This window comes from Ursus arctos, unplaced genomic scaffold (genome assembly GCF_023065955.2).
Source record: "Ursus arctos isolate Adak ecotype North America unplaced genomic scaffold, UrsArc2.0 scaffold_26, whole genome shotgun sequence".
In the NCBI taxonomy this organism is placed as follows: domain Eukaryota; kingdom Metazoa; phylum Chordata; class Mammalia; order Carnivora; family Ursidae; genus Ursus; species Ursus arctos.
Window position 1 is genome coordinate 3,601,768 of NW_026622941.1, and position 26,971 is coordinate 3,628,738.

General features: G+C 53.2%; 1 protein-coding gene across 6 annotated transcripts; it reads left to right on the top strand.

Annotated features, from left to right (window-relative positions):
- Positions 1–957: 957 nt before the first annotated feature.
- SLC6A12 (solute carrier family 6 member 12) lies at positions 958–26,971 on the top strand. 6 transcript variants are annotated; one of them, XM_057303205.1, is made up of 17 exons: positions 958–1,219; positions 3,112–3,196; positions 4,738–4,814; positions 5,198–5,464; positions 11,105–11,239; positions 14,079–14,219; positions 15,020–15,107; positions 16,191–16,323; positions 17,573–17,707; positions 19,602–19,705; positions 19,974–20,098; positions 20,492–20,604; positions 21,149–21,286; positions 22,020–22,122; positions 23,978–24,078; positions 24,552–24,722; positions 25,922–26,971. In XM_057303205.1, the coding sequence occupies exons 4-17, from the start codon at positions 5,251–5,253 to the stop codon at positions 26,063–26,065; spliced, it is 1,845 nt and encodes a 614-aa protein (XP_057159188.1). In that variant the 5' UTR covers positions 958–1,219; positions 3,112–3,196; positions 4,738–4,814; positions 5,198–5,250; the 3' UTR covers positions 26,066–26,971. The 6 variants fall into 6 exon arrangements, with proteins under 6 accessions (XP_057159188.1, XP_026358476.1, XP_044241241.1 ...); XM_026502691.4 differs by lacking the exon at positions 4,738–4,814; XM_026502693.4 differs by lacking the exons at positions 958–1,219; positions 4,738–4,814 and adding an exon at positions 1,540–1,859.

The window sequence follows — 26,971 nt, forward strand, 5'->3', positions numbered from 1 at the left end:
GCTGGGCACATAGCAAGGGGCACACACATTTATTCAACAAATACAAGTTCAACACTGATGGTGGCCAGGCAATCAGACAAGCCTCCGTTCGTGCCTTAGTGCTGAGAGGTCACCAGAGCGTTATTATTGCTGCCTGGGACCAGACGCCACACCATCCCTGCCCCTGCTTCCAGAGGACACACAGCAAACACCACGGACCCTCACCCCCTGCTGAAGCACTCACAATATCCTAAGCAATTTACCATATTGTCTTTAACTGTGAAAAGTAGGTAGGTATTGTTTTGCACCTTTTACAGATTGGAAAACTGAGGCTCAGATCCTTGCCTAGGTGACCTGACCAGTAGAACAGAGGAAGGGTTGAAACCCAGGTCTTGTCTGATTGTAAACCTGTGTCCTTTCTAGATTAGGCTTCTTGAGGTATGCTCTGGGATTTCCCCAGAGCATACCTTTCTCTAGGAAAATCCCAAGGAAAAGGGTAGTGGTTGTGAAGGTCTGGAGCCTTGCCTTGAAACCACAGAGGGCAGGTACTTGGTGGAAAACTCCAGCGCGTGATTCACCCTCCTCCCGGAGCCCTCGTCAGTGAGGCCAACTCCCCTCCTGAGGTTCTCAGTTTCCAGCCTGGGGGTTGGCGGCTCCCATCCCACTGCTCTGGTAAGAGGCTGCCCCCTGCCTCGTGCATCCTGTCTCTTCCCTCGGAAGGAGCCGGTCCTGGAGGGGCACGGTGAGGAGGGGGAAGGCGGAGGGACAAAAGGAGGGACACGTGGTCAGATGTGAGTCCGAGCAGGTCTGGAGGGGTCGTCTTGGGACAGCGCCCACTGGGAGGGCTGGAGGGGGGGCGCACAGTGGGAGGGAGATGGGGGTGGGGGACTGGGGACAGAGGACTTGGCTTCCTGAGGTTGGATTTTGTAATCCTGGTGCACAAACTTTTGGCTTCAGTCCCTCCTGTTGCTTGTGGTATTTCTCTGTCCCTTCACTTCCCAATACACGCACACTCGCGCACACACATGCACACACAGCCGCTTTCTATCTGGGAGTCCTGGGACAACAACTCGGATGGGATTCTGAGCTGGGAGAAACAGGAGAAGGAGCAGAGGTGCAGGCTGGTTCCCCTCTCAGGTCCCAGCTGTGTGGGCATTCTTGTAAGCGGCTTCCCCGGGACTGTCCCAGGGACTGGAGGCATGGAGCTGAGCTGACCACGGGAGCCGAGATCGGGACTGAGGTGAGCAGGAAGTGGAGGACGGGCTGTATCTTCTCAGTCCCTTAGAGGTGTCTCGGAGGGGCTGGAGGGGTGAGTCCTGGGAGGCAAGGTTTTGTAGGATTGTGTGTGTGTGGGGGGGGGGGTGGGTACAAAAGACTGGGGCCGAAGGAAAGTCCAATATTTGGGAATCTTAGGACCAAGGGCATCACCCTGCTCCCCCAAGCCACCCACAGCTTCTAAGTTGCTCAGGGACAAGCCTGGGAAAGTCCAGAGGTGGGGGGGCTGGCCCCAGAGAGTGGGTGAAAGAGGGGTGATCACCTGACTCGGAGAGGGAGGGGAAGCAGACAGTGCCCAGGAAGATGGGAAGGAAGAGCAGACAGGACAAACCTGGGCATTCCTGAAGACGCATGACCTGCAATTAGCCATGCAGATGAGGGGTTCCTGCCCTCCCACACGGGTCAAGCCGAGCAAGCAGGGAGCCAAGTGCCTACCAGAAGGAGGAAGCTGCCCCAGCTCGGGCTGTGGGGAGGCGTGAGCATGCTTGTGCCAGAGAAGGGTAACAAGGGAGCCGCGGGGAGATGCAGGCGGCCACCAGCTGAAGCGGGCAGCCCACAATGTGTGAAGGACTAGCCGGAGTCAGGTTTTGGTGCCATGCACACAGGTATGTGTGTGCAAAGGGACGTGACGGGAATGGCACCAGTGTGTGTACGGAAATGGGAACTGGTATGTGGGTGTGGGCTGAAGCAGGGGCTGGGGCATCCCCTGTGCCACCCTCCCCCCGACCCCGGGTCCAGGGCTGGGCCATTCCTGTGCTGGACTGGGAGGGTGATGGGGCCGAGCTGGGATCCCAGTGGCATGTGGGACGTAGTATTTCTCCACCTGTCTGCTCTTCTGCTAGACCCTGACCAGGCCTCCTCCTCCTAGACCCCGACACATGCCCAGCTCCTGAAAATGGTTAATTTTGGACTTGGTAGCCTCTTGAAGATTTCCTCGATGGGCAGCACTGAGCCCAGTGTGGGTGTAGGTGTCTTTGCTCCTGGGGGGCACTGACGTGTGGTGAGCTCCAATGCATGCCCCTGGACCCTGCTCCAGCTTAGCAGAGGTGGGAAGGGGGGGCTAGGGGCCAGAGAGGTGGCAGAGCTGGGACGGGGGAGATCTTGGGAAGGGGAGATCTGTGGAAGTCATCCTGACTGTGGATAACACTGTTGTTTATTCTTCGCCAGTGGGCTAGGGGTGGAAGGGCACTGTGGGGACGGGGTGAGGAGGGTGGGGGGCATGCCGTCCTTTTGGCTTTTAAAAGTAACCCCCACAGGAGAGCTCTGTACAGCTTGTGTTTATGTCTGACCTCTGCCTCAACATTTCTTCCTTGAGTCTAACTTGAATCCCACTTGCTGCACTAGAGGCCTATTTCCCTTTGACTTACCGTGGCTCGGGGCCAGCTTTCCTTCCCACATGCTCTTGCTTTCATTCTGCCATTCCGGTTTTTCACTCTGACCCATAAATTATGATCTTTCCAGTAACCTTAAAAAAATATGTTGCATCAGTATCAGCTGATCAGTGTGTGTTCTCTTCTTATCTTCCCCATTCCGATACAGCCCAAACCCTGCTGAGATTTGCTTCCCGGCCTTGCACTCTCCTCTGGTCTTCCCTTCGCTTACTCCTTGGCCCCGCCAGGTCTCCCCTTCTTCCACTGTTGAGGACAGTGTGGCCTGACACAGCTGCTTCTAGTCTGAGAACAGGAAAGCTTGTCCCCTGCCCACCCCCTTGGAGACCTTTGTGCTTGGGCTCGCCCCGAGCTGAGCTACGCTGTGGCTTGACAAGCAAGGGCAAAAATCTCTCCTTGTCTTTTATGGGTCTTATTTCTATCCACCACCCTCCCGGCATGCCTGTTAAACGGCTCATTCTTCTTCCAGGGGGGTTTAAAGCCCAGAGAGCACGTGTGAGTTGCCTAAGATCACACAGCAAGTTAGAGACTCAGCTCCATCCCGTATTGTATTGGTAAGTTCATTCGAATCATCTAAAAATAGTTTTACTGAAGACCCGCAAGGTGTCAAGTCCTGTTCCTTCATCTCTCTGAGCTTCATTTCCTCATTGATGAAATGGAGTTAATAGTAATACCTACTTCAAAGCTTTTAATGAAGAGGGAATTCGATAACGTATATGAAGAAGTGCAGGTTTTGGCTCAATGATGAGTCGAATGCTAACTTTTATTAGTATTATTGGCTGGCTCCACACTAGACCTTAGGTTTCCTACCTGGTGCTTTTTCCGTTAATGTTTTTGAGTTCATTCATCCATCCATTCATTCGTCTTATAACGATTCCGGGGCCATTCCTCAAGGCGCCCGAGCCCCGATTCTGTAGCAACGTCTGCAGTTGGTTCAGGAACACCGAATCTTTCCCTGGGGCCAAACTGCCCTGTTCTTCCAACCTGATACTCTGGTTCTCAAAGCCTCCCCAGCCCCAGGGTCTGACGGTCTCCTCTGAACCTGGAAGCCTTCTTCCCCCCCCTACCTTCCCTCCTCTTCCTTTACATCGGAGACTGATGACCTCTGGTTTCCGTTAGGTGCTTCTCTCTTCATCTTTCTTCCTGGGCTGAGCTTGCAGTGGAAACCTCTGAGTAGGTCCCCATACCAGACTCTCACCCGACAGGCTTTCCCATTCCTGGGATAACCTGTACCCTTCAAGTCACCTTCAAAAATTTCCATAACCTCAAATGGCTCTTGCCACACCTTTCTAACTGACTTGGGCTTGGGCCGTTGCCTGGGTTAAAAGGACCAACAAATAAACACAGACGCTTCTTTTAGTAAAAAGAATCCCTTGTGTTTCCCTAGAGCCTTGGAGGAGCATGGAGCACTTGGTAGCTTCTGGTCACTTTGATTCCCCCAGCGCTCCCCGGAGGTGAGGGGCGCTGGGTGGGTGCTTCCTTCTGGAGCCGGGGCACCTCCTCCTGGCAGCTCCCCGGGAGCCGAGGCGGAGGTGGCCTCAGGGTGGCTGTGGGGGGGGGGAGCGGGCAAACAAGGAATGCAGGTACAACACCGCAGCACTGCAGTTTATCTCCTGCAAGTTGACAGATGTACAGAGTAAGACCGGGAGAGGCCACGTCATTTTCTGGCAGTCCAGGGAGCTTGGGCTCTTTAGGAGAGCAGGGAGTCAGGAACGGCAGTGACCTCCTGTCACGCTCAGCCACATCTGGGGCTCCCTTGGGGAGACCACCACCCCAGTGAGAATCGCTCTGGGATCTAGAGCCAGGGCCCCCGGCTTGTTCTCAGGACAGAGGTTCAATGGAGAGAGAAAAAGAACCAGGTTTCCCTCGAAGGCCTATACTTGGTCCTGGCACCAATCCCAGGTCTCATCTGGCCTTGTTCAGAGGCCCCACCTTCTCCTTCCCTCCCAATCAGACGTCCAGACCTAGCTGGCTCCCATGTTTACCCTGAGTTGATCGATTGCCTGGCATAGGGAAGAGCACACAACCAGCTAGGGGAAGACCATGCTGTCACCGGGGCCACACCTGCCCTTTGACCTCCGGTCACCCCTGGCAGGCTTTGATCCCTTCTGGCCTGGAGGCTGGAGGCTGGGCAGGTGCCAACCACTGGACCCTGTGGAACTGGGCAGACAGGTGAGCGGGGATGGTGGCTGGCTGTGGATATCAGAAGGGACTCAAAATAAAAGACCCCAAGCCTTTTCCTTCTAGTCTACTACTGTATGGTCGTAGGCAAGTCACTTCCTTGGTCAAGGCCTGGATCTCCCCCTCTGCAAAATGGACAAACTAAGATTGGCTCCCTATTTGTTCTCCGAGTGGTGAGAGCAAAGTGTAACTTTCGGTGTAAAAGTCATTGAGAGTTTGGGAAGAAGATCAACAGCTCAACGATATTAAACCATATTCCAGCAATAGGAAATGTTATCGCAATATTCTAGCAATAATAGAAGCCTAGGAGGGAGAAGGCAGGGGTGGAGGGCACGCTTCAGGCTGATACGGCTCACCCCTTCTCCTCCCACCAGGCACTGCCTGTCTCACCACCCTGCTCCACCGCCTCCCGGTCCATCTCGTGGCCATGGACAGAAAAGTGGCAGTCCCCGAGGACGGGCCTCCTGTGGTCTCCTGGCTCCCTGAGGAGGGAGAGAAGTTGGACCAGGAAGGCGAGGACCAGGTGAAGGATCGGGGCCAATGGACCAACAAGATGGAGTTTGTGCTGTCAGTGGCCGGGGAGATCATTGGGCTGGGGAATGTCTGGAGGTTTCCCTATCTCTGCTACAAAAATGGAGGTGGTGAGTTCATTTTGAGGTAGGCGTGGTGGGGAGAGCTGTGCCTTGACCGCCAGGCAGGGCCTACCCAGGCACCTCCTGCCTGGAGATGTGGTAAAATGGAAGGAGGCTGGCATGGAGTCGGAGGGCCCGGGTCTGAGCTCTGGCTCCGCCTCAGGGGTCCTCCTCCGTGACCCAGGGATGATGCCTCCCGGGACCACGGTGAAGGGTAATGGCGGTAATGGGCAGGACCAAGGAATCTGAGTGTGTAACAAGATATGATAATAATAGTCCTTCATGATCCTGTACAATGGCGGCTGCTGATAGCAGTCATTCATTCAGCTAGTATTATCGTGGGCCTATCCTGTGCCAAGCATTGTTCCAGATACAGCACAGAACACATTCTGTGTGTTATACTCTAGCGCAGGGTGGCAGATGACAGAGGCAGAAGTAAAATGCATGGTACGTTGAAGGGTGAGGAGTGGAATGGTGAGAAGCCAAGCGGGGAAGATGGTATGGAATGCTGCGTCGTTGGCGGTGGGGGAAGTGGAGGGAAGGTTTGAAAGGTGAAGTAAGGTGCCCAGGAAAGCTTGCGTTGAGGAGGTGACATTTGAGCAGAGACTTGAAGGAGGTAAAGGAGTGAGTCTTATGGATGGAGACCAGGTGAAGAACATTCCAAACAGAGGGAAAGCAAGTGCAAAGGTCCTGGGGTGAAAGTGCACCTGGCCTGTTTGAAGAACAGCAAGGAGGAGGGCAGTGACAGGTGGGGAGAAGAGTAGGAGAAGAGATCAGAGAGGTGATCTTGTAGGCTTTGCCCCGAGAGAGATGGGAAGTGTTGAAGAATTTGAGCAGAGAAATATGACCTTGTCTCTGATTTTTTTTTAATTGAAGAAATATAATTTTTTATTTTTCGACACTGGTAGTAAAAATGAGCAGGGGTATGGTGGGAAGGGGCCAGATTAATCTTTTTACGTGTGCAATTAAAGGCTTTTAGTATATTCATAGAATTGTGCAACTGTCACCGCAATTGATTGTAGAACATTTTTATCATTCCAGAAGGAAGGCCCGAAGCCATTAGCAGCCACTCTCTACACCCTCTGGCTGCCAGCCCTTGGCAACCACTAATCTACTGTCTGTGGCTGTGGGTTTACCTATTTGGAATTTTCGTACAAATGGAAGCATTCATTTATATGAATTTATTTGTGACTGGACAGATTCATTTTTGCCGTTCGAAAATACCCTTATTCTTTCTGTGGAAATTGTACACATTTATTGTGAAATCTGAAATATTCCAGAAAGGTATAAAGAAGAAACATTCCTATTTAAAGATAATCATTGTTTAGAAAACCCTTCTAAACCCTATTCATATTTAATTTTCTAAAAAGATTTATTTATTTATTTGGAGGGGAGCAGCCGAGGGGGAGGAGAGAGAATCTCAAGCAGACCCCTGAGTGTGGAGCTGAGTGTGGAGCCTGACACGGAGCTCAGTCCCACGACCAGGGGCTCAATCCCTGAGCTGAAATCAAGATCTGGGTGCTTAACCGACTGAGCCCCCCAGGGGCCCCCATATTGACTTTGACAAGTATTTACTGAGCATCTGTGGGTGTCTTGTTCTGTGTTTGAAACCTTGCAGTTACTATTACCAACTGCTTGAACTAATGGCTCCAAAGAAATAGAAATGGGGTTTCCTGGCAGCTGAGGGCTATGGAGCAAAACTGGGGAGTTGCGAGGGGGGGTGGTGACTGCTGGTGAAATTAGGGGAGGCAGGGAGAAATGGTAGGGGAGGTGACTTGTTTCTTTGTCCCAGGCCCGTTTCACAGACACGCAGGGCATTTGTGCTTGAGCTAAAGGTGATCAGGGCTGAGCCCCCATTTCATGCAGCGCACGGACGCTCCCGGGGGTGCTTAGCAACTTGCCCAAGATCATAGAAGTGGTCGGGAGCTGCAGGCCCTGGACGCCTGGTTCACTGGCTCGCATATCACTCACCCTGCCATCTGAAAAGGAGGAAGAAGGAGGGTCCAGGGGACAGGTTTTCGGGTTCGGGTGCCCACACTGCCTTGTTCTGCCTGGTGGCAACACTTGGCTGTGGCCTCCGTCCTGGCCGTGGGGCGGTGTGGGGAGACAAGCGCCTAGGACAGCGTGCTGGGATGCTGGGATGAGCCCAGGTCGTGTGTGAAGAGGCAGTGCCAGATGCCAGTTACTGGGCAGAGTCTGTGGTCTCATGTTCGCTCTGTCCCAACCTGAGTACCCGGGGAGGACACCCTGCCTCCCCTCTCTCTTGTCTCCTCCCTCCCACATGAGGGGCTGAGCAAGGTCAGGGGTCCCAGTCTGAGGTCACTGGTCTTTGGGGGTCCAAGAAAGTAGGACTGTCAGTTTCCTTATTTCAGACAAATTAATCCTGGATCTATGTGCAAACACGACTTCACCAACTAACTCAGATGTCGACTTTTTGGTTCAGGCTAGAATTGTACTAACTCACTGTGATAATAGGGCTTATCTCCAGCTGACCGTAACTCCTTAGGTAGCAGTTAGGATGTCAGGGCGATCTGGCTGTAATATCTGTCACCCCATTGATGGCCAGGTTTGATTTGACTGATCTGGCTGGACTGGCGGGGGTCCCCTTCCTCCCTCACCACTCCACACGTGTCCTTCCCGAAGCTGTGCGCTCGGTCCGAAGAGGACGACCTTCTCCAATAGAGGAGGACCATTCTTCCGTCAAGGGTATAGGAGTAGCTTCATTCCCCTGTTAGAACCTCGAAACGGGCTCTCAAGGTCCATTTGTAGGAGAACATAGGGGACTCAAGCTTCCAAGACTCCAGACACACCCAAACGAGGCACCGCAGGTGGCAGTCTGCCTTGCTTTAAAAAAAATAAGAAAGAAAAGCAGTTAAATATAGTTTTTACTGATATATTAATCAATTGATAATGAATTAATAATTAGATAACCAACAGTTCTGTAGAGAAAAATCTTTCAACAGGGATGAAAATATAGTGTTATAGATGTAATAATGTCTTTAGTTATTAAAAAACAGGGAGTCGCTAAACTAGATCATCCTCAAAAAAACTAGATTGTCTTCACCCCAAAAGAGATTTTTATGAATTCTGAGTTTCCAGACTGCCAGGGGTTCTGGAGCGTGTGCTTGGCAGAGATAACAAGGCATACCTTAGAGCAAGGGCAGGGAGACTACGAACACATCTCAAGTCACCCTGTCCTTACAGATCCCCGGGGGGCCTCATCCAGCAGCTCGTGCCCAGAGCCTGGGCAGATGCCAAGAGAACTGTGGGCCAGGTCAATCTCCCCAGGTGAGGGTTCTCAGACATTCATTGGAGGGGAGGATGTTTGCAGTGATAGTGTGTCAAAACCCAGGGAGAAAGCCAAGAATGGACACCTCTAGGCGCTCCAGAACCGACCTCCTCCCACTGCCTGCCGTGGCCCAGGGCTAACCACTGAGCTTCCAGGGCCGACTCCGCCTGAGGAAGGTCTAGCTCCGGGCCTCCTGAGCTCACCCTGGTTTCTGTGGAGCAGAAGTCTACGTGCCAAGGGTCGAGCTGAGGCCGTCTTCTTCAGGAGAGGGAAGGACCTCCACACAGCCAGCAGGAAGGGGCCCGCAGGTCACGTGCCGCCACAGACTTCCGGTGAAGTGCCCTCTGGGAGAGCCCCACACACTGCCCCTCAGCCTCACCCCTGTAACCACCTAGGCCACGTAAACTAGAGTCGGGGGTGTTCTTTGCACCGGGTTTAGGAATGCTCCAGCCGTACTCAGGATGTGCAGGCAAAGCTGGGGTGAAAAAGGACTTCAGGACTTGGAGGATTACTGGCAGCTGTGGCTCTGGGGGGCTCAGAAGACTCACAGATCCTTCTCCTTCACTCTCACATATTGCAGATGGGTAGGAGAGGCTGGGAGGGCAATTTGCAAGTGCATGTCAAAGACCTTGAAAAAACGTTCAAGCCCCAAGGGTGGAAGTAACCCAAATGTCCATCAGTGGACAGATGGATAAACAAAATGTGGTGTGCACGCATGAGGGAATCTTATTCAGCCTCAAAATGGCATGGATAAACCTTGAGGACATGATGCTAAGTGAAATAAGCCAGACACTGAAAACATGAGTACTGCATGATTCCTCTTATATGGGGTGTCTAGAAAAACAGTTCATAGAGAAAAAGTAGAATGGTGGTTGCCAGGGGCCGGGGAGAGGCGGGGAATAGAGAGTTAGTGTTTAATGGCTACAGAGTTTCAGATTGGGATGGCTGAGAAGGTTCTGGAAATTGATGGTGGTGATGGTTGGATAACAACGTGAATGTACACTTAAAAATGGTTAAAAAGTAAAATTTATGTTGTATGTATTTTACCACACACAAAAAAAGAGCAAAGAAATTGTGCATATCTTCTGACCTACCAATTCGTCTACTGGAAATTTATACTAAGGAGCTAATTAGCCAGGTGCACAAGGATGTGGACAACGAATCGCAGCAGGGTTTCCAATGAAACAACCAAAAAGGCCAGTGGAGGTACCGATGAAATGAACTAAGACAGATGCTTGCGGTGGAAAATGATATGGCCATTAAGATGATGCCGTCCACGTTTATTGATATGATAGGTTCATGATATGTTTTTAAATGGTTATCAAGGAATATATAGTAGGTTCTCATTTTTTCCAAAAAAAGAAATATATATCTATATCCATCTATCTATATACATGTGTGTGTTTATAAGAAAATTGGAAGGCTATACAGTATTTTTTCCTTTATCCCCCTTTGTATTTTCTATTTTTCCTACAAAATAATGTGGATTAATTGTGAAGTATTATAATGTAGTGGGAAGGAGAAAGACTCAGGATCGGACCACCTGGCTTGGTGCCTCAGTTTCTTCATCTGTAAAATGGGGATAACCATGGTACCTGGCCCATGGGAGGTGGTCCTGTGAGGATTCTGATGTTGGCGGAGCATTCAGAAGAATGCTTTACACACAGTAAGCACCACACAGGTGCTAAGTGTTATTCTGGTGCAGGAAACAATGATCTCTTCACCCATGGGTACACTCCTGAGGCAAGGTATGTGTCCTAGTGACCGAAGTGGGCACTGGCTGCTTAGGGTTGTCTTCAAATTCCCTACTTTGCTGGATGCTTTTTCCACCTGTAGGGGGCCCTGTCGGTCAGCGCCTAATCACGTGACTGCTGAAACCCCAGTGCCCAGAATCTGCCTGAGCAGAGGAAGGGCCTTCTCTGCTGGGACCCCAGTTCGGACCAGAGCCTGGAGGAGGGGGAAAAACCCATCTGAAAATTACTAGAGGAAAAATAATTTTTCTGAGGTGTTTTTGTTTGTTTTTCTCTAAAATGTAACAAACTTGATAATTTAATAAGCATATCAAATTATACAGAACACATGTTTCGGGTCCAAAAACAATAAATGGACTAAGTTTGGGAAGCACACTGAGAAAATAAATAGTGCATCTTTTAGGATTTCCACCTCAATGTTCACTCCTTTTTCTTCAAAGGTCTTTCCCATCCCCAGTGGGGTTCAGACTGGAAAATTTCTGCCTGTCCCTGGTCCCAGACAGGAGGAGGCCAACGCGGGCCCCTGGGAGGGTGGGGAGGGAGACTGGCTGCCAGGGGGCGGGGCGCGGCTCTCTCGAGGACTCAGCCCCCGCCCCCCTTCTTCCACAGGAGCCTTCTTCATCCCCTACTTCATCTTCTTCTTCACCTGCGGTATCCCAGTGTTCTTCCTGGAGGTGGCGCTGGGCCAGTACACCAGCCAAGGCAGTGTGACAGCCTGGAGGAAGATCTGCCCCCTTCTCCAGGGTGAGTGTTCCCCTTTGGCCTCCTGCCAGGGCCACCGAGCGCCTCCATCCCTCTGTCGCTCCTCCCCTTTCCTCCGCCACCACTTTCATCTACTCTGTTGTTGGGTGCTAAGGGCTGTGGGGGGCACAGAAGTGTCATCAGACTTTGGGGGGCCCAAAGCTTACAGATCATGGGGAGGAAGGCGTCCTTAGAAGTGAGGAATCCTGGAGTTTCATCTTCATCAACTTCTGGGAAAGCCGTTCCCAGGCAGCCCCCCAGGGCGTGGCGAGGGCCATAACTGTGGTCATGATGATGACGATGGCTGCCATCTACAGAGCCCTGCACTGTACGGCTCAGTGAGCACTTTACATGTATTTCCTCATCGGATCCTCCAGTGATAACCCGCTTCGTTATTTGTAGATGAGAAAATGAGATCATTTACTGGGGATTTGAACCCAGGTCTCCCCGAGCTGAAAATTCATGCTATTTCCTGTGTTAGGAATTAGGTTAGGGATTAGGTTAGGGAAAGCTCCTGTTCTCTCCGTGGATTTGTGGGCACTAATGTGAGCAGCTTGCGGTGTCCTTCCCCCACCCCATCTTTAGTTGATTGGGCTAGTTCTCTGGGGGCCAGTGGGAAACCCAACCCTTGTCTCTGACGGGTTCCTTGCTTACGTGCAATAAAGCGAGGCCTCTTTCTCTCACGCCAGTCTCTGAGGGAGCCCCAGGGACTAGGCTATCTGGGATTACTGCCCAGCTTGGTAGGCTGGGCTGAGGTGGGCATGGGGGGAAACACTGGCTCCTAAGCAGGCTGGGAACCTGACCACCGATCGGGGTTTGGTTGTGGGGACCAGGCTAGTCTGCTACTGATTCCTCTTGGGGCATCCTTGGGACCCCTGGAGGAGCAGCCGTGAGGGGCTGAGGCTGGGCGAAGCTTGGCCCACATACATTTCTACTCACGAGCGCTGGGTCCTGCGAGAGTGCTGCGGCCTCAGCCAGAGCAGTATCTCCGCAGTCTGCTCTAGACCCCTCAGTCACCTAATGTCCCACCCAGCTGGGCTCTATCTGTGGGACCAAGCGAGCCCCTGGGTGGTAAAAGCCGGGGCTGGCCTCTCTCCAAGGGGGTCACCACTGATAGGGTGAGCAAACCAAGTGTTGGATGGGGGTTGGGAGGAGGGATTGCTGTTCCTTCCCTCTTTTCCAAGTCGAAGAGACAGAGACTCCAAGGCCTGGGGTCTCAGGGAGAGGCCCATTCTAGGTGTGTGTCCCTATGTTGGTGGGAGGGTCCAGGCTGCTTACTACCTGCCCTCCACCTGCCTGACTGCGCCCACCCCACAGTTCACCGTCCCAGGGAGCCCAGCATACCACACACCCAGAACACACCCTGTGCTCACCCACCCTCCGTCCTCCATTTACACACAGGCACAAGCTTCCTCCCCCGAGATCATCCCTCCCCTCAGAGATGGGGCACCCCCCCCTCCTTCTGGGTCAGGTCGGGTGTTTACGGGGCGGTGGGAGCACAGCGCGTTCTGGCGGCGACTGGCTGCACAGTGGCCCCTTGTTTGGGTGTGTGGGTGTCTGTGTGTGCGCTCTGAGCAGCCCGGCGGCCCGGCTCCCCGGGGACCCTCCTCGCCATCAGCAGCCCGGGCCACCGCCCCTCCAGAGGCCCCAGCCGCCGCGCCACGGTCACTTTAGGGCGCCCCCGCCCCCCACGCCTGCATGCTTTGCAGAGACCCAAACGCAGGAAATCCTGGGGCGGGGCTCCGGTCGAGCTGGCCAGGCCAGCGGGAACAGACAATCAGGGTGGGCTCGCCCGGCCAAGGGCTGGTTTTGTGGACAGTCCGCATTGGTTTTCCGACCTGCCTCGGGACTGTGCTTCATTAAACCATCCTGGAGCACCGGCTTCCCCGGGCGGCGGGCCGACTCCCCAGGACGCTGGCGGCTGGGACCCGGGACGCAGGACAAACAGGCGGGCGCTGGCAGGGCGGGGCGCCCACTCCTCTGCCCGCTTTCACACTTCGGGACTAACAGCCGCCCTGGCAACGTGCTACTTTTAAAATGACTGTGGAAATGTCCCACGTTTGCAAGAGCAGGCGGGGCAGAGGGGAAGGGGACGGGGGAGGGGCGGACTGTGCCTGCCCTTGCTCCCTCCCGGCCCTGATAGGTTTGGGCGCAGGAGCATCGCCCCACAGCCAGCCTCCAGATCCCCGCTGTCAGACCGGGGCGCACAGGTCACGCCTCTGCTGCTGCTCTTGCCCCTCTCTGGCAGTGAGCTGACATTTTGAGACCCACTCAGGCTCCCGGGTTCTCAACAGTCAGCCACCACTTTTTTTTTTTTTCTTCGCTGGTTTCTTTTGGTTTTTGCTCTTATCTTGAGACTGATTCTTATCAGAATTTCCCTACTTACTCCTTTGTTCTTCCTGCCCCTTTTCATTTTATAAGTAATGCGCGATTGTCACAGAAAAACTAGAGAATGCAGATGGACAAAAGGAAAAAAATAACTTTAAAAGTGAATCGAAACCCTATCACCTGGAGAACCACAGGTAACTTTTGAATGACAATCCTTCCAGAGTTCATCTCATTAAAAAAAAAAAAGACATAAGTCAAATAAATTATGCATGAGAAAAAAATTTAAAAAAGAAGATATACATTCAAATATCTATTGCAAAACTGGGAGAATGCACACCGAGGTGTTTTGTAACCTGTTTTTCATAGAAAAATGTGCTGTCTGTGGCTTCTCAGCCCAATAAACAAATCCTGGTGATTCTCTTCGGTAGCACCCAATACCCTTCTAACCGCTCTGCTGGGCTAACTGGGTCTCTCGGATTCCCCTGTTGCTCCCCATGCACCCCTCCTCCCGCAGGCATCGGTCTGGCGTCCGTGGTCATCGAGTCCTATCTGAACATCTACTACATCGTCATCCTCGCTTGGGCCCTCTTCTACCTGTTCAGCTCCTTTACCTCTGAGCTGCCCTGGACAACCTGCACCAATGCTTGGAACACAGGTATCCACGCTTTCAGCCCCTGGGCCGGGGCCTCTGCCTAGGGACTGGGCCTGTGTGAGCTGGCCATGGCAAACAAACAGGACAGGTGGCAGCCCCTGCCTCAACAGGTGCCGTCCTGCTGGTTGACCCTTCTGTGGAAACCTAGACCAGCCACCAGGAGACCCGAAAGCCCCACCAGACTGTGAATGTTTTATGCAACTGCAAGGGGTTATCATCACTCACTCTGTGCTGGGGGTGAGCTGTCCAAGGGCAAGCACAAGCCACGTGGCCCCAGCCCTCCCTGAGCGGACGGTCTAGTGGTACAAACGGACAAATTAATCAATTAATTACAAATTGCACTGGGTGAAAGAAATTACAGAAACCTGACAACAGCGGGAGGAAAATTGATGGCGGAGGGCTGAAGGATGAGAAGGAACTCCCTGTGTGAACAGCAGGCTGTCTGGGGGGGACCAGCAGGCACAAGCATGCAGTCCATTTGTGTGTTGAATGGACTGAGTGGGCCAGTTATGGGGGCAGAGGGGATCGGAGGTCTATGTCAGAGGCTGGTTGGCGGGGTGGCCAGAGAAACAGCCGATTCACTGGAACAAGAGCAGCATGAGGCAGGTGGGGAGGATGGCGGTCCCAGGAACCGCCTGGGCAGTCAACTCCTGGAACACGGGGGCTCCAAAGGAAGCTCTTGGGACTGGGAATGATGGGGACTGCCAGGCTGAAAGGTCAGAGGGTCAGGGGGGACTAGAGTAACAGGGCATCTCTCCCCATCTGGTCCCTGGCTGACACACAGCCCCCCTTGTCCCCAACAGAGCATTGCATGGACTTTCTGAACCGCTCAGGAGCCCGCACAGCGACCCCCTCTGAGAACTTCACCTCACCTGTCATGGAATTCTGGGAGTAGGTGCTGGGCTTGGATGCCATGGGCCAGGGACCCCAAGCAGGAAATTTGAACGTCTGAGGCCTGGGACTTGGAGTGCGAGTTTAAGCCTTTCTGTGCGCGCTCCCCAGTGTTTACCCAGCTCCCGCCAGGCACATCACTGAGACCCGGGGGAACACTCACATCTACCCGTTCTTGTCCACCTACATACTCCCAATGACCCCGGGTCCACCTGTGTCCACCCAGACTCACACATTTACCCACATCGACCTGCATCCTTGCACCCATCCACATCCCCAGGCCTCTACCTACACCTTCACTCCTACCGACACGTGTCCACTGGTGCAGGGCAAACGGTCTGGCCCAGCTCAGAGGAGATGGTGCACATCACTCCCCAGCTCCGTGGTCAGTGATGTTATGTTGGTAGCTTGAAATTGGCCAGGGTAAGAGCATCTGTAGGGCAAAGCCTACACTCCCACCTCTACCCTTCCACGTGACTACGCCCTTACAGCTGCCCGCGTCCACACGTGTCCACCTTCATTCTTGCAAAGGTCGGCCTGCACCCTCACGCTTACCTAAAACCCACACGTATTTACCAGCCCTCACCTGTGTCTACCTACACCCTTACACGCATGTGCCCTCATGTCACCCAAAGCTCACACATCCACCAAACCTTACGCACCCACATCTCCACCCCTCCCTGCACTTTTTAGATACTAAAACATATTCATCCCCGCTGTTTGATACTCTTGTGCTTGCACATCAGCCTGCCTGTGTAAGTGTCTACTCTCCATCTGCTCACCCACACGTCACATACCACCCTCACTCTCTCTCTCTTTCTCTATCTCTCTGTACAACAGAGAGAGCTGGATGGTTAGAAAGACAAAGATACCTATGGGATTACATGATTTGGTCTTCTAACAGCAGGGGCATAGAGACCACAGGTGGGAACATGGCATGGCCATGGGAGGGGTGCAGTGGGATGGGGAGGGGAAGCCTGGAACATGAGATCTGTGGGGTCAGCTCTAAGAATCAAGAGACTTGAAGAGAAATGCCAAGTTGTTCCCTTTCGCCTTTCAGCTGATTGTTTTTTCCATCCTCAGGAGACGTGTTTTGGGCATCACCTCAGGCATCCATGACCTGGGGGCCCTGCGCTGGGAGCTGGCCCTGTGCCTCCTGCTGGCCTGGGTCATCTGCTACTTCTGCATCTGGAAGGGGGTCAAGACTACAGGCAAGGTGAGGTGGTCTGGCTCCTTGGTAAGCTCTTTGTGCCCCCCAGATGGGGACACTCACAGAGTCCCTCTGGAGAACTGAAAGAAAGAGTAGAGTAAGGGAGAGGCACGGTGAGAACAGGGGAAATGTAGGAAGGGTTTAGCTCAGTACAAGGAAAGACTTTCTCTTTCAATATGAATGTAAAAAACCCATTTACATAAGTAACATACAGATCAAAAGAAGAAACATTAAAGTCCCGCTAATCACTGTACCAGCCAGCACGGTGGCCCTGGATCTACTGACCCCTATTAACGTTTTGCTGTATTGCCTTCTGGTTTCCTTTTTATGTAGTTTGCGTGTATCTGCATCTATTATGTGTGTACATGAGACAAGTAGGATCATACACTTTCATGACTTGCTTTTTGTAGTGCGTGGTATGAACCAGGAAACAGAACTGTCTTTGAGGTGGTGAGTTTCTGATCATCAAAGGGGTTCAAGCCAAGAACGGACAACAGTGGCTAATTGTATGTGTAGAGAGTTCAGATTTGAGCCATTATTTCCAACCCAGGGAATCTGAGGTTGATGCTTCATGCTTTGTAAAGCCAGGAATAGACAGGATCCTGACTGCTCTGCTTAGCCTGTTCTGGGGGCAGCCTCCCCCTTCCCCAGGTTGTCGTAATAATAAAACTAGTAATAGTGATGATAACACAGATATTGCCATCACCTCGGATAAGGAGCTGAGCTTGGTAGGGGGGAAGAGTGGACCCCTCAGACCGTCTCCATATCCCAGAGCTCAGGCCACTGCTGCTCCCCCAGCCTTAAGCCTGGAGATGTACAGTTTAAGTTTTGCCACAGGTCACTGCGGATCTGCTCCCCCTCTGTCACCAAGACCCTCCCTCACCAGGGGGCATAGGGAGAACAGCCTGGAGAGGGATTCCGGGAGACCAGATTCTGGATTTTAAAATAGTCTTTGAAAATCTATGGCTGGAAGCTTGTGCCCCCCCGCCAACCTCAGCCTTCCTCCCTCCTCGCCCTGCTGATGTGTATCTCACGTGTCACCTGCCTCGAAGCCCCAGACCCGCTGGCACGTGTAAAGGAAGGTGTGGAGTTGCAGGTGCTCACCCCCTCTCGGCGTCTCTAAGGAGGTGTCTGACGCTGAGCTGGGTGCCACTCTTGCTGCCGGAGGACGGACGACAGGAGGACCGCCATAGGTTCCCTGGAACCTCCTGGCGGCCGTGTGCGCAGCAGCGTGACTGGGCCTGTTTCCCTCCAGGTTGTCTACTTCACAGCCACGTTTCCCTACCTGATGCTGGTCATCCTCCTGGTCCGAGGCATCACCCTTCCCGGAGCCTACGAGGGCGTCATCTACTACCTGAAGCCCGATTTGCTTCGCCTCAAGGACCCCCAGGTAGGAGCTGCGCCGGGGACAGTTTCTCCCCTGACTCCCACCCCAAACCACAGCTGTACTTTTGCAAATCTCTGGTTGCTTTTCTCTTGGTTTAAAGGCAATATATCGATGGGGCACCTGGGTGGCACAGTCGTTAAGCCTCTGCCTTCGGCTCAGGGCGTGATCCTGGCGTTCTGGGATCGAGTCCCACATCAGGCTCCTCCGCTAGGAGCCTGCTTCTTCCTCTCCCACTCCCCTGCTGTGTTCCCTCTCTCACTGGCTGTCTTTCTCTGTCAAATAAATAAATAAAATCTTTAAAAAAAATTAAAAAAAAAAGGCAATATATCAGGCACCTGGGTGGCTCAGTCAGTTAAGGCTCTGCCTTTGGCTCAGGTCATGATCCCAGCTCCTCATCGGGCTCCCTGCTTAGCGAGGAGCCTGCTTCTCCCTCTGCCTCTGCTGCTCCCCCTGCTTGTGCTCTCTGTCAAATAAATACGTACAATCTTTAAAAAAAAATAAAAATAAATAAAGACAATGTATCCCCACTGGAGAACAATTAAAGATCTCGTGTAATCCCACCACTTAGCTATCATCTCTACAAGCATTTTAGATTTCCTTCCAACTCTTTTTCTGGTTGGGGTGTGTGTGTGTGTGTGTGTGTGTGTGCGTGTGTGTGTGTGTGTGTGTGTGTGTGTGTGTATCTGTGTGTCTGTGTTTTAACATAGTTGAGATAATTATATAGAGATGTATCTTTTTTCATTTAAATTATATTGTAAGCATTTTCCATGTTATTAAATTCATTTGTAAACGTCATCTTAAACACTTGCATATACCATGTCGTCCATCTATCATCCATCCAGTCACTCATCCATCCAAATGTACTGAGGACCGGTTAAGGGCCAAGTAGTGCTCTAAGGACAGAGCGGGGCAGTGTGCACGCCAGACCAGGTTCCCCGTCCTCTGAGCTCCCACGTGCAGAGTGCGCACGCCAGACCAGGTTCCCCGTCCTCTGAGCTCCCACGTGCAGAGTGCGCACGCCAGACCAGGTTCCCCGTCCTCTGAGCTCCCACGTGCAGAGTGCGCACGCCAGACCAGGTTCCCCGTCCTCTGAGCTCCCACGTGCAGAGCAAGGGTCATCAATCTGCTCCTATTCTTGGACACTTAGGTCAGGTATTTTTTCATGATCGTATATACAGCAGCAACAGACACCTTGTATTTAAATCTTGGACCACATCTCTGATTACTTCCTGACTGTAGTCAGACTTGGAATCGCTAAGTCAAAGAGTACGTGTGTGTAAGTTTTTGAAACGTACTGGCTTTAGAGAAATGTAGACTTTCCCCACCGGTATTGGAGGGTACCCTTTTTTTCTGCAGGGCCCATGAGAGATTCCATAATAATTTATTTTAACCTTTGATCTTGGATAATTTGAGAGATCAAAATAGTATCATTTTGCTGTTTCAATTTAACTTTTTTTACTACTGCGAGGTGGGACATTTCCGCACAGATCTGTGCATTTCTATTTCCTCCTCTAGGACTTGTCTGAGCACATTCTTTGCCCCACACCCTCCTCTTCCCCAAGGAGTCCTGGGTTTTTTCTTTATATTCGAATGAAGTGGCCCTTGGCCCTCCCATCTCGGCTGCCTGAGGCACTCAGTGCTGCGGTGTGAGCCCTGTGCTCTCAGTTCCGCCCCGCCTTCTCTGGGCATTGCTCCTTCACCCACCAAATCAAAGTATGCCCTGCCTCCTGAGTGCCCCCAGAGCCACATTTAAATGAGCCTGCCTGTGCAGTGACATGTGAGTGGAGGATAGCGAGTGACTGACTCCGAGGGTGCACCCAGCAGGCCAACAGGGTCTGAGGGGCAATGGGCTGGCGCCTGCCCCGCCCCCCTACCACTTTCTTGGGGTCTCACGTAGGTGTGGATGGACGCGGGCACCCAGATCTTCTTCTCCTTCGCCATCTGCCAGGGATGCCTGACGGCCCTGGGAAGCTACAACAAGTACCACAACAACTGCTACAGGTGACTGGGGGTGGAGGGGTGCTGGGGACCCCGGAGTTCTGGGGGGGCTGGCCTTCCTGGAGTGTCAACGGGAACCGGGAATCGCAGCTTCAGTTCCCAGACTGAATTTCTCTCTTCCCTCCTTTTCTCCCTCCCTGTTCCTCTTTCACCTTCCCGTCCTTGATCTTGGTCCCTCCCCCATTCTCTCTTCCATCCCTCTCCTCGCACATCTTTCGCTTCCCTTTTCCCTCCCCGCTGTCTTTGGACCCCCCCCCCCCGCCCCCCCCAGGGACTGCGTCGCCCTCTGCTTCCTGAACAGCGCCACCAGCTTTGCGGCTGGGTTCGTGGTCTTCTCCATCCTGGGCTTCATGGCCCAAGAGCAGGGGGTGCCCATCTCCGAGGTGGCCGAGTCCGGTAGGTGCCACTTTGCTGTCTGGGCCCTGAGGGGAGAACACAGATCCCTCCTCCAGGGTCCCAGGCAGGAGTCCCAGGAGCTGGCTGATGGGAACTTTTTAGCCTCTGGGGGCCCTGCTTGGCACAGAGCAGGGCCTTCTGAACCCTGGGGGGAGGAGGGCGCAGGCTCTGAGGGTGCATGCAGGAACGGATGCCCAAGCCATCTGGCAGTGGATGAAACTACCCTGCCCTCTTGAACTGCTCCACACACACACTCACACACACACAAACACACACTCACACTCTCACACACACTCTCATGCACACTCACACAGAGCCCTGGGAGAAGGCTACTCCCTGAGGGCAGTGAGAGCCAGGAGGGAGCTCTCCTGACCCCCGCTACGTGCCTGGCAGGTCCTGGTCTGGCCTTCATCGCCTTCCCCAAGGCTGTGACGATGATGCCCTTATCCCAGCTGTGGTCCTGCCTTTTCTTCATCATGCTCATCTTCCTAGGGCTGGACAGCCAGGTGTGTCACCCCGGCCAGTCCACCCCACCACTCCCTGCCCTGGTGACCCTCTTGCCAGCTTCTGCATTTCTGGGCATGACTTTCCCCCATCTCCTTTCCCCATGACCATATATTCCAAATCCCCCTCTGCTTTCCAGGGCTTGTCCTTGCAGTTTGTTGGGTGACCCCTGGCCTCAAGACCAACCTATTCTGTGAGGGGCCACCTGCCTTTCCCCCCAGGCCTGACCCTTCCCCATCCATGGACACCCCCCCTCCCCAATGGCCCTCCCGCCTCCCTCCAGCCCCTCAGCTCAAGCTGCCAGGCCCGCCCCCCAGCCTTGGGGGCAGAACATGTCTCCCCTTCGAACCCCCATGCTGGGACCCTCTGTTGTAGAGATGCAGCCAAGGGCAGGGCTGGCCACCCCACTTCTGCCCTCGTGCCCCCTCCTGTGCTCCTGTGAGTCAGCATGGGTGAGTGGGGTGAGAGGCAGCCAGGGCAAAGCCATGCTGGGGGAAGGCCCAAGGGCAGGCAGTGCCTCTCACCCCAGCTCCCTTCCTCCTGCAGTTTGTCTGTGTGGAGTGCCTGGTGACAGCCTCCGTGGACATGTTCCCCAGTCAGCTCCGGAAGAGCGGGCGGCGGGAGCTCCTCATTCTGGCCGTCGCGGTCCTGTGCTACCTGATAGGGCTCTTCCTGGTTACGGAGGTGAGCTCGGCTGTGCGGCCTGCAGGCTGCGCTCCAGGCTGAGGGAGCCAGGGGCACATCTTCCTCAGCTACTTGGGGGTGTTGACACCAGCTCTCCTGTCATCACAGCGAGGCTGAACACAGTAGAACCTTCCTACGCTCAGTTAGCTCTTTTGGTGTCAGGTGACAGAAAACAAATGCTAGCTAGCTTAAGCAGAAAGGGGAGTTTTTTGGGGCCAGGAAACTGAAAAGTCTAGAGATAATTGGTTTCAGGCATGGCTGGATCCAGCTGCTCTAATGGCATTGTCAGGAATGCCGTTCTTGGCCAGATTTCCCTCCTGATATTAAAGAACGCTGGCACAGCTCCCGGCACCCACCCAACCCCCGAGGAAGATCGGGACCTTTTCCTAAGAACACTGTAAGTGTCCAGCGCTGACTCGGCTTTAGGCCTGGAGCAGGGAGAGGAGCCCTCAGAGTGAGGTGGTGCCAGCTGCTGCGAGGTACGATGCTGGGCAGATGAAACAGTGTGTGTGCCACAGTTCCCAAGGTCTTTGCAGCAGTCAGAGGTGGTTGTGCTGATTTCAATGAGGGGCCTGGAGGCAGGGGCAGGCAAGGCAAACTCCCTTTAGTTGCAAGGAATGACTTCCCATGGGCCGGGCAGGATGGGTACCCAGATGGGTGTTTGCGCCCTCACTGCGGAGCGGGTCCCCCGCCCACCCCGGCCAAGGCGGCAGCCCCGCTCACTTCTCCGCAGGGCGGGATGTATATCTTCCAGCTGTTTGATTATTACGCTTCCAGTGGCATCTGCCTGCTCTTCCTGGCGGTGTTTGAAGTGATCTGCGTGGGCTGGGTGTATGGTAAGTGGAGGGAGGAGAGGGAGGGACGGCCTCTGCCCCCGCCCCCCAGCGGAAGGGCGTGATCTGCCCAGGAGGAGAGACAGGGTGGGCCGGCCCTGTGGTTTCTATAGGTCTCTGTGTTGCTGCCCTGGGACGTTCATCCATCACTGGGTACTCAGGCATTTCTCATTAGGGCAGACAGAGCTCGGGTAAACTGATTGCCTGCAATAGTGAGAGGGATTAGGAACAACGGGCAATGGTTTTCTGGATTCCAAAGCTGTTGGAGGCCTTCAGCAGTGGGAATCCTAGCCAGGAGAGACCTTTAGTACCACTTCGCCTGAGCCTCCCCACATCCCTACATTCCCTTCCTAGGTTATCACCCTGACTTTGCTTGAGTAGTTCCATGAACAGGAAACTCATTCCTGTGTTTTTGAGGTAGCTTTTCTCCTTGTGGCTATTCTGCATTTCTTTCTCCTACTGAAGTGAACTCTGCCTTCCACTGACTTCCACCACTGGCCCTGCCCCGCTCAGTGCTGGGGTAATTAGTCCGGGGTGCTGAATGCTAGAACATCCGGGCCATTATCAGGCCTGATGGCAATGGGGGGGGAGCCTTTATGCATCCATAAAGTCAGTGCACTGCTAATTGCCAAGCGGTGTGCTGACTGTGGCATACATTATCTCACAGCCCACACAGTGGCCCTTTGCAGGGGGAGGCGAGGCTCAAGGAAGTAGGTCTCTTGCCTAAGCTCACACCGCTAGTACGTGGAGGAGGCATCGTCATATCCCAGGACCCTCGGGCTCCACCGCACCAGGTTGGGGGAACACGTTGCCAATGTAACAAGGCTCGGGACAGAGAGGGTAGGTGGGTGCTATGTAGTGGGCATGAGTAGGAAAGCCGTGAGTAGGAGGGTTTTTATTGTGCTATCCTAAGCCTTCCTATCTGGCGTCCTTCCTCCCCTTGGACATGTCTCCTATCTTCTCACCTCAAGCAACTGGTGTCTTTCTGATTTTCCTCTACTGCTTCTCAGAACTTGTTCTCAAAGAGGATCTCGTAAACTCCATCACAGTGAGTTCTAAAGAGCTGAGCAACCGTAATCGTTTACACCTTCCCAGCAGTATCTGGTTGGTAACTGGGGGAGAAATTTGGAAGTCAAAGGAATGACTCCCTAATGGGGGCATTTCATGTACACCGGTGATCAGTGGGAAGTGATTTCTTTGCTGAGGAAGGGCTAGGGAGGCCATCCAAGGGTCTTCCCCAATCAGTGGCTCTCTCCTCCTTGGAGGACTGGCTCGGCCTGGATCTGGAGCAAACATGGAAACAGAAGGACAGTAAACAAAACCAGTCAGTGTTTCCACAAACACAGATCAAGCCTCTTGCCATGCTTTCCCGAGAACGCACAGTGGTTCCTCCAGAGTCTAGAACCTTCCCGGTGGCTTCCTGGCCCTGTGTGAGTTTAGCGTGCTACACTGGCACAGGGTGACCCTGGCTGTTCTGCTGTTTTGACTTGAAACTGAGTTCATGTCTGCGGTGTAAATACACAAGCATTCGCGTAGCCATCGTGCCATTTTAGGCCCACACCCTCCTCTGTGGAGAGGATTTAGGATCTTCATTCCTAGACAAGGGGACAGAGGATTGCACCAGGAGGTTGGGTGACTCTCCCGAGGGCTCCCAGACTTTTGGTAGCAGCCCCTTCTCCCTCCTTGCTCCCTGCCTTGTGGCTGGGGTGCCCGGGACCTGTCTCATTCATGTGCCCCGATCCAGTTTCCCCTCACAGGGTGGGGGGAAGAAGCCAAAGCCAGGTGAGTCCTCCCCAGATCCCCACAAGCTGTCTCCTTCCTCCTGTTCTCACATTCTTCTCCCACTGTGCCTGGGCAGGGGCAGATCGTTTCTATGACAACATCGAAGATATGATTGGCTACCGGCCATGGCCCTTGGTGAAGATCTCCTGGCTCTTTCTGACCCCTGGACTTTGCCTGGTATGTGCCCACCAGGAGCTCCCCTCCTGCCTCCAGAAGACTTGGGGACAAGGAACAGGATGCCTGAGTTCTGGGGCTCCTTTCCTGCCCATCCAGCTACCTGGGGAGGGTGGCCCATTTCGCCTTCTGGGTTGGTTCCCCTGGCCTTCCTTTTGGGGGCTATCTCCTTCCCCTGCCTCATTCCGGTTCCAGGCTCAGCACCTCCATCCACTGCCCAACTTCCCAGTTCATGGTCTCTTTCCGTCTGCCTGGTCAGGGCTCCTCCACCTCTCCTCTCCTCCTCAGAGCTCCTCCTGTCTCAGTCCTCGGGGGAGCGACGCCCTGGTCCCCGGCTTGTAATGGCTTTTACTAGTCTACCTCAGTGATGCACCACAGTGCATTAACTTGCCCTCTGTCCCTGGACATTGAAGCAGGTGGAGGGAGGATTTCAAGGGCTCTCTGTCTCATCTGCGTCTACCTCTCCCTCCTTCCAGGCCACCTTCCTCTTCTCCTTGAGCAAGTACACACCTCTCAAATACAACAACATCTACGTGTACCCTCCCTGGGGCTACTCCATCGGCTGGGTCTTGGCTCTCTCCTCCATGGTCTGCGTCCCACTTTTTGTCATCGTCACCCTTCTGAAGACCCAGGGTTCCTTCAGGAAGGTAGGGGCCGGGGGAAGTGATACATGAAGGGGGGTTTCTGAGGGAGGTTGTAGGCAGGACACCATGGGTGGGGCCCAGCTCTGAGTGTGGGGCAGCCCTTCAGTCTTATGGAATCTTTGAAGACCAGTCCAATGGCTTCATTTTCAGAAACACTCAAAAGTCCTAGAGTCCTAGACCTTCAGAATCTGACCTCTAGCAGATCATGTGGGCAGGTTGACCAAGGGTAAACTGTCAAAGGCTGAAGGAGGAAACTGAGTCACAACAGGAACGTAAAGGTGCCCAGACACAGAGATTTAGAGAGCACAAATTCCTTGCTCCCAGGAAACTAATAACCAGTTATCACGGTTCATTTCATGCACAGGCTCCTGGCTTCTTTTCTTAATTCTGCCTGGGGAACCACATGCAAAAGGCTCCCTGCTTAGAATTTAAGACATGCCTTCCTGGAAGGGGATAGAGCATGTCCCACAAAGACATTACACTTGTAGAAATCTATCTGGCCTATAAGTAACAGAAAACCCAACCTGCAATAAGCAAATAAGCTTATTTTCTTTTTACATCAAGAAGACCAGAGATGGATGCTGTTGCTGTTGGGTCAGCTGCTTAAAGAGGTCATTAGGGACCAAACTCTTCCTATATTTCTGCACCTCTGTCCTGAGAATGTCTTCATCATCATGCTCACCACCTCATGGTCACAAGAAGGTTGTCATGATTCCAGTCATCACATTTGCGTTCAAGGCAAGAAGGAGGGGGAGGAGATGGCACCAATACCAGTAATAATAGTAGTACTACTACTCACACGAAATAATAGGGACTTATTGATCCCATTATAATAGTAATAGTAAGAAGAACAAAAATAGGCATTTATTGACCAACTTACCTTTGCCAGGCACTGTTCTATGAGCTGTGTACTATTATTATCTTCGTTTTACAGATAAGGCACAGAGGGGTTAAATGGGTTGCCTACAATTACATAGGTAGTTAGTAAGAGAGGCAGGACTGGAATCTGGCCAGTTCCTCGTCCTAGTCACCATGCTATTGTCTCTTCTCTCTTCTCAAAATATTTATTCCTGTATTCACTCAGATGCTACCGGCAGCCCCCGCGTGCCTGGCTCTGTGCTGGGCCCTGGGCATACAAACAGGATAAAATATCTGTGCCTTTCTCACCAGTAGCACCCCTTCATTCCCTCTTGTCTCCACAGCGCCTGCGACAGCTCACCACCCCTGACCCCAGCCTGCCACAACCCAAGCAGCACCTGTATCTGCATGGTGGTACCAGCCAGGACGGCGGGCCTTCCCCAGCAAAGGAGGGACTAATAGTTGGCGAGAAGGAGACTCACTTGTAGCAGCCAGGTGGCTATGGAGCCAGGAACCTCTGTCAGGGCCACCACAGTGGACAGCCTTCGCCTCTGCCCCTTAACGCAGTCCGGCTGAGAACCTCTGTGATGTCCGTGGGCGCCCCCAGCCAGAGGCCAGGCCTCCTCAGAGGGGACAGCTCCTTCTGGTGGGCGAGAGGGGGTCCTGCTGGAACACATCTTCTTATTTATAAAGGAAGGTGGTCTTTTTTGAGTCCACCATCTGATTCTAACACATTACGCTGTGTGGGAGCTCCCACTCTGGGCATGTTCCAGCTTCCTGTATTTGTGCGTTGGGAGGGTAGTGCTGACGGGAATACATATCACGCTTTGACTTGGAGAGCCCGATGGAACACAACGTGTTTGAAGTGACAACTGAACACACCATATTGGATTCTGACATTGCTTTAGAGGGGGTCCTTCACTAGGCTTGGTGGTCTGGAGTTCATGGGGAAGGAACTAGAGAAACAAAAAGCCTTCACAAGCCATCATGGTTTTGAATTTTCCTGGAAGTGTCTCAAGGTGTCCCCAGTTCCACACTCTTCCTGCAATGTGTGTCCTCAACCCATGGAGCATTGGAATGGAAGGAACTTAGAGATGATCCCTCGGCTGTTCCAAGGATGGTGTCAGTACTTTCCTCTGCCTGAGGCGAACATTGCTAGTCAATCACAGAGTCTTTCCCACCGGACAGTTCTTCCAAATATAGTGCTCCAGGCAGCTCCATTGGCCATCCTGCTTTTGTCCAACCTCCTGACTTCATGCGGGAGGAAATTGAGGACCAAAGAGAAAGTGACTTTTTCATGTTCACACATCTATGCACCTGGCCTCCTTGTTCTCAGGCCAGGGTTCTTCCCATGATACCCTCTTGCCTTAGTTAACAAGCATGTATGGATCGCC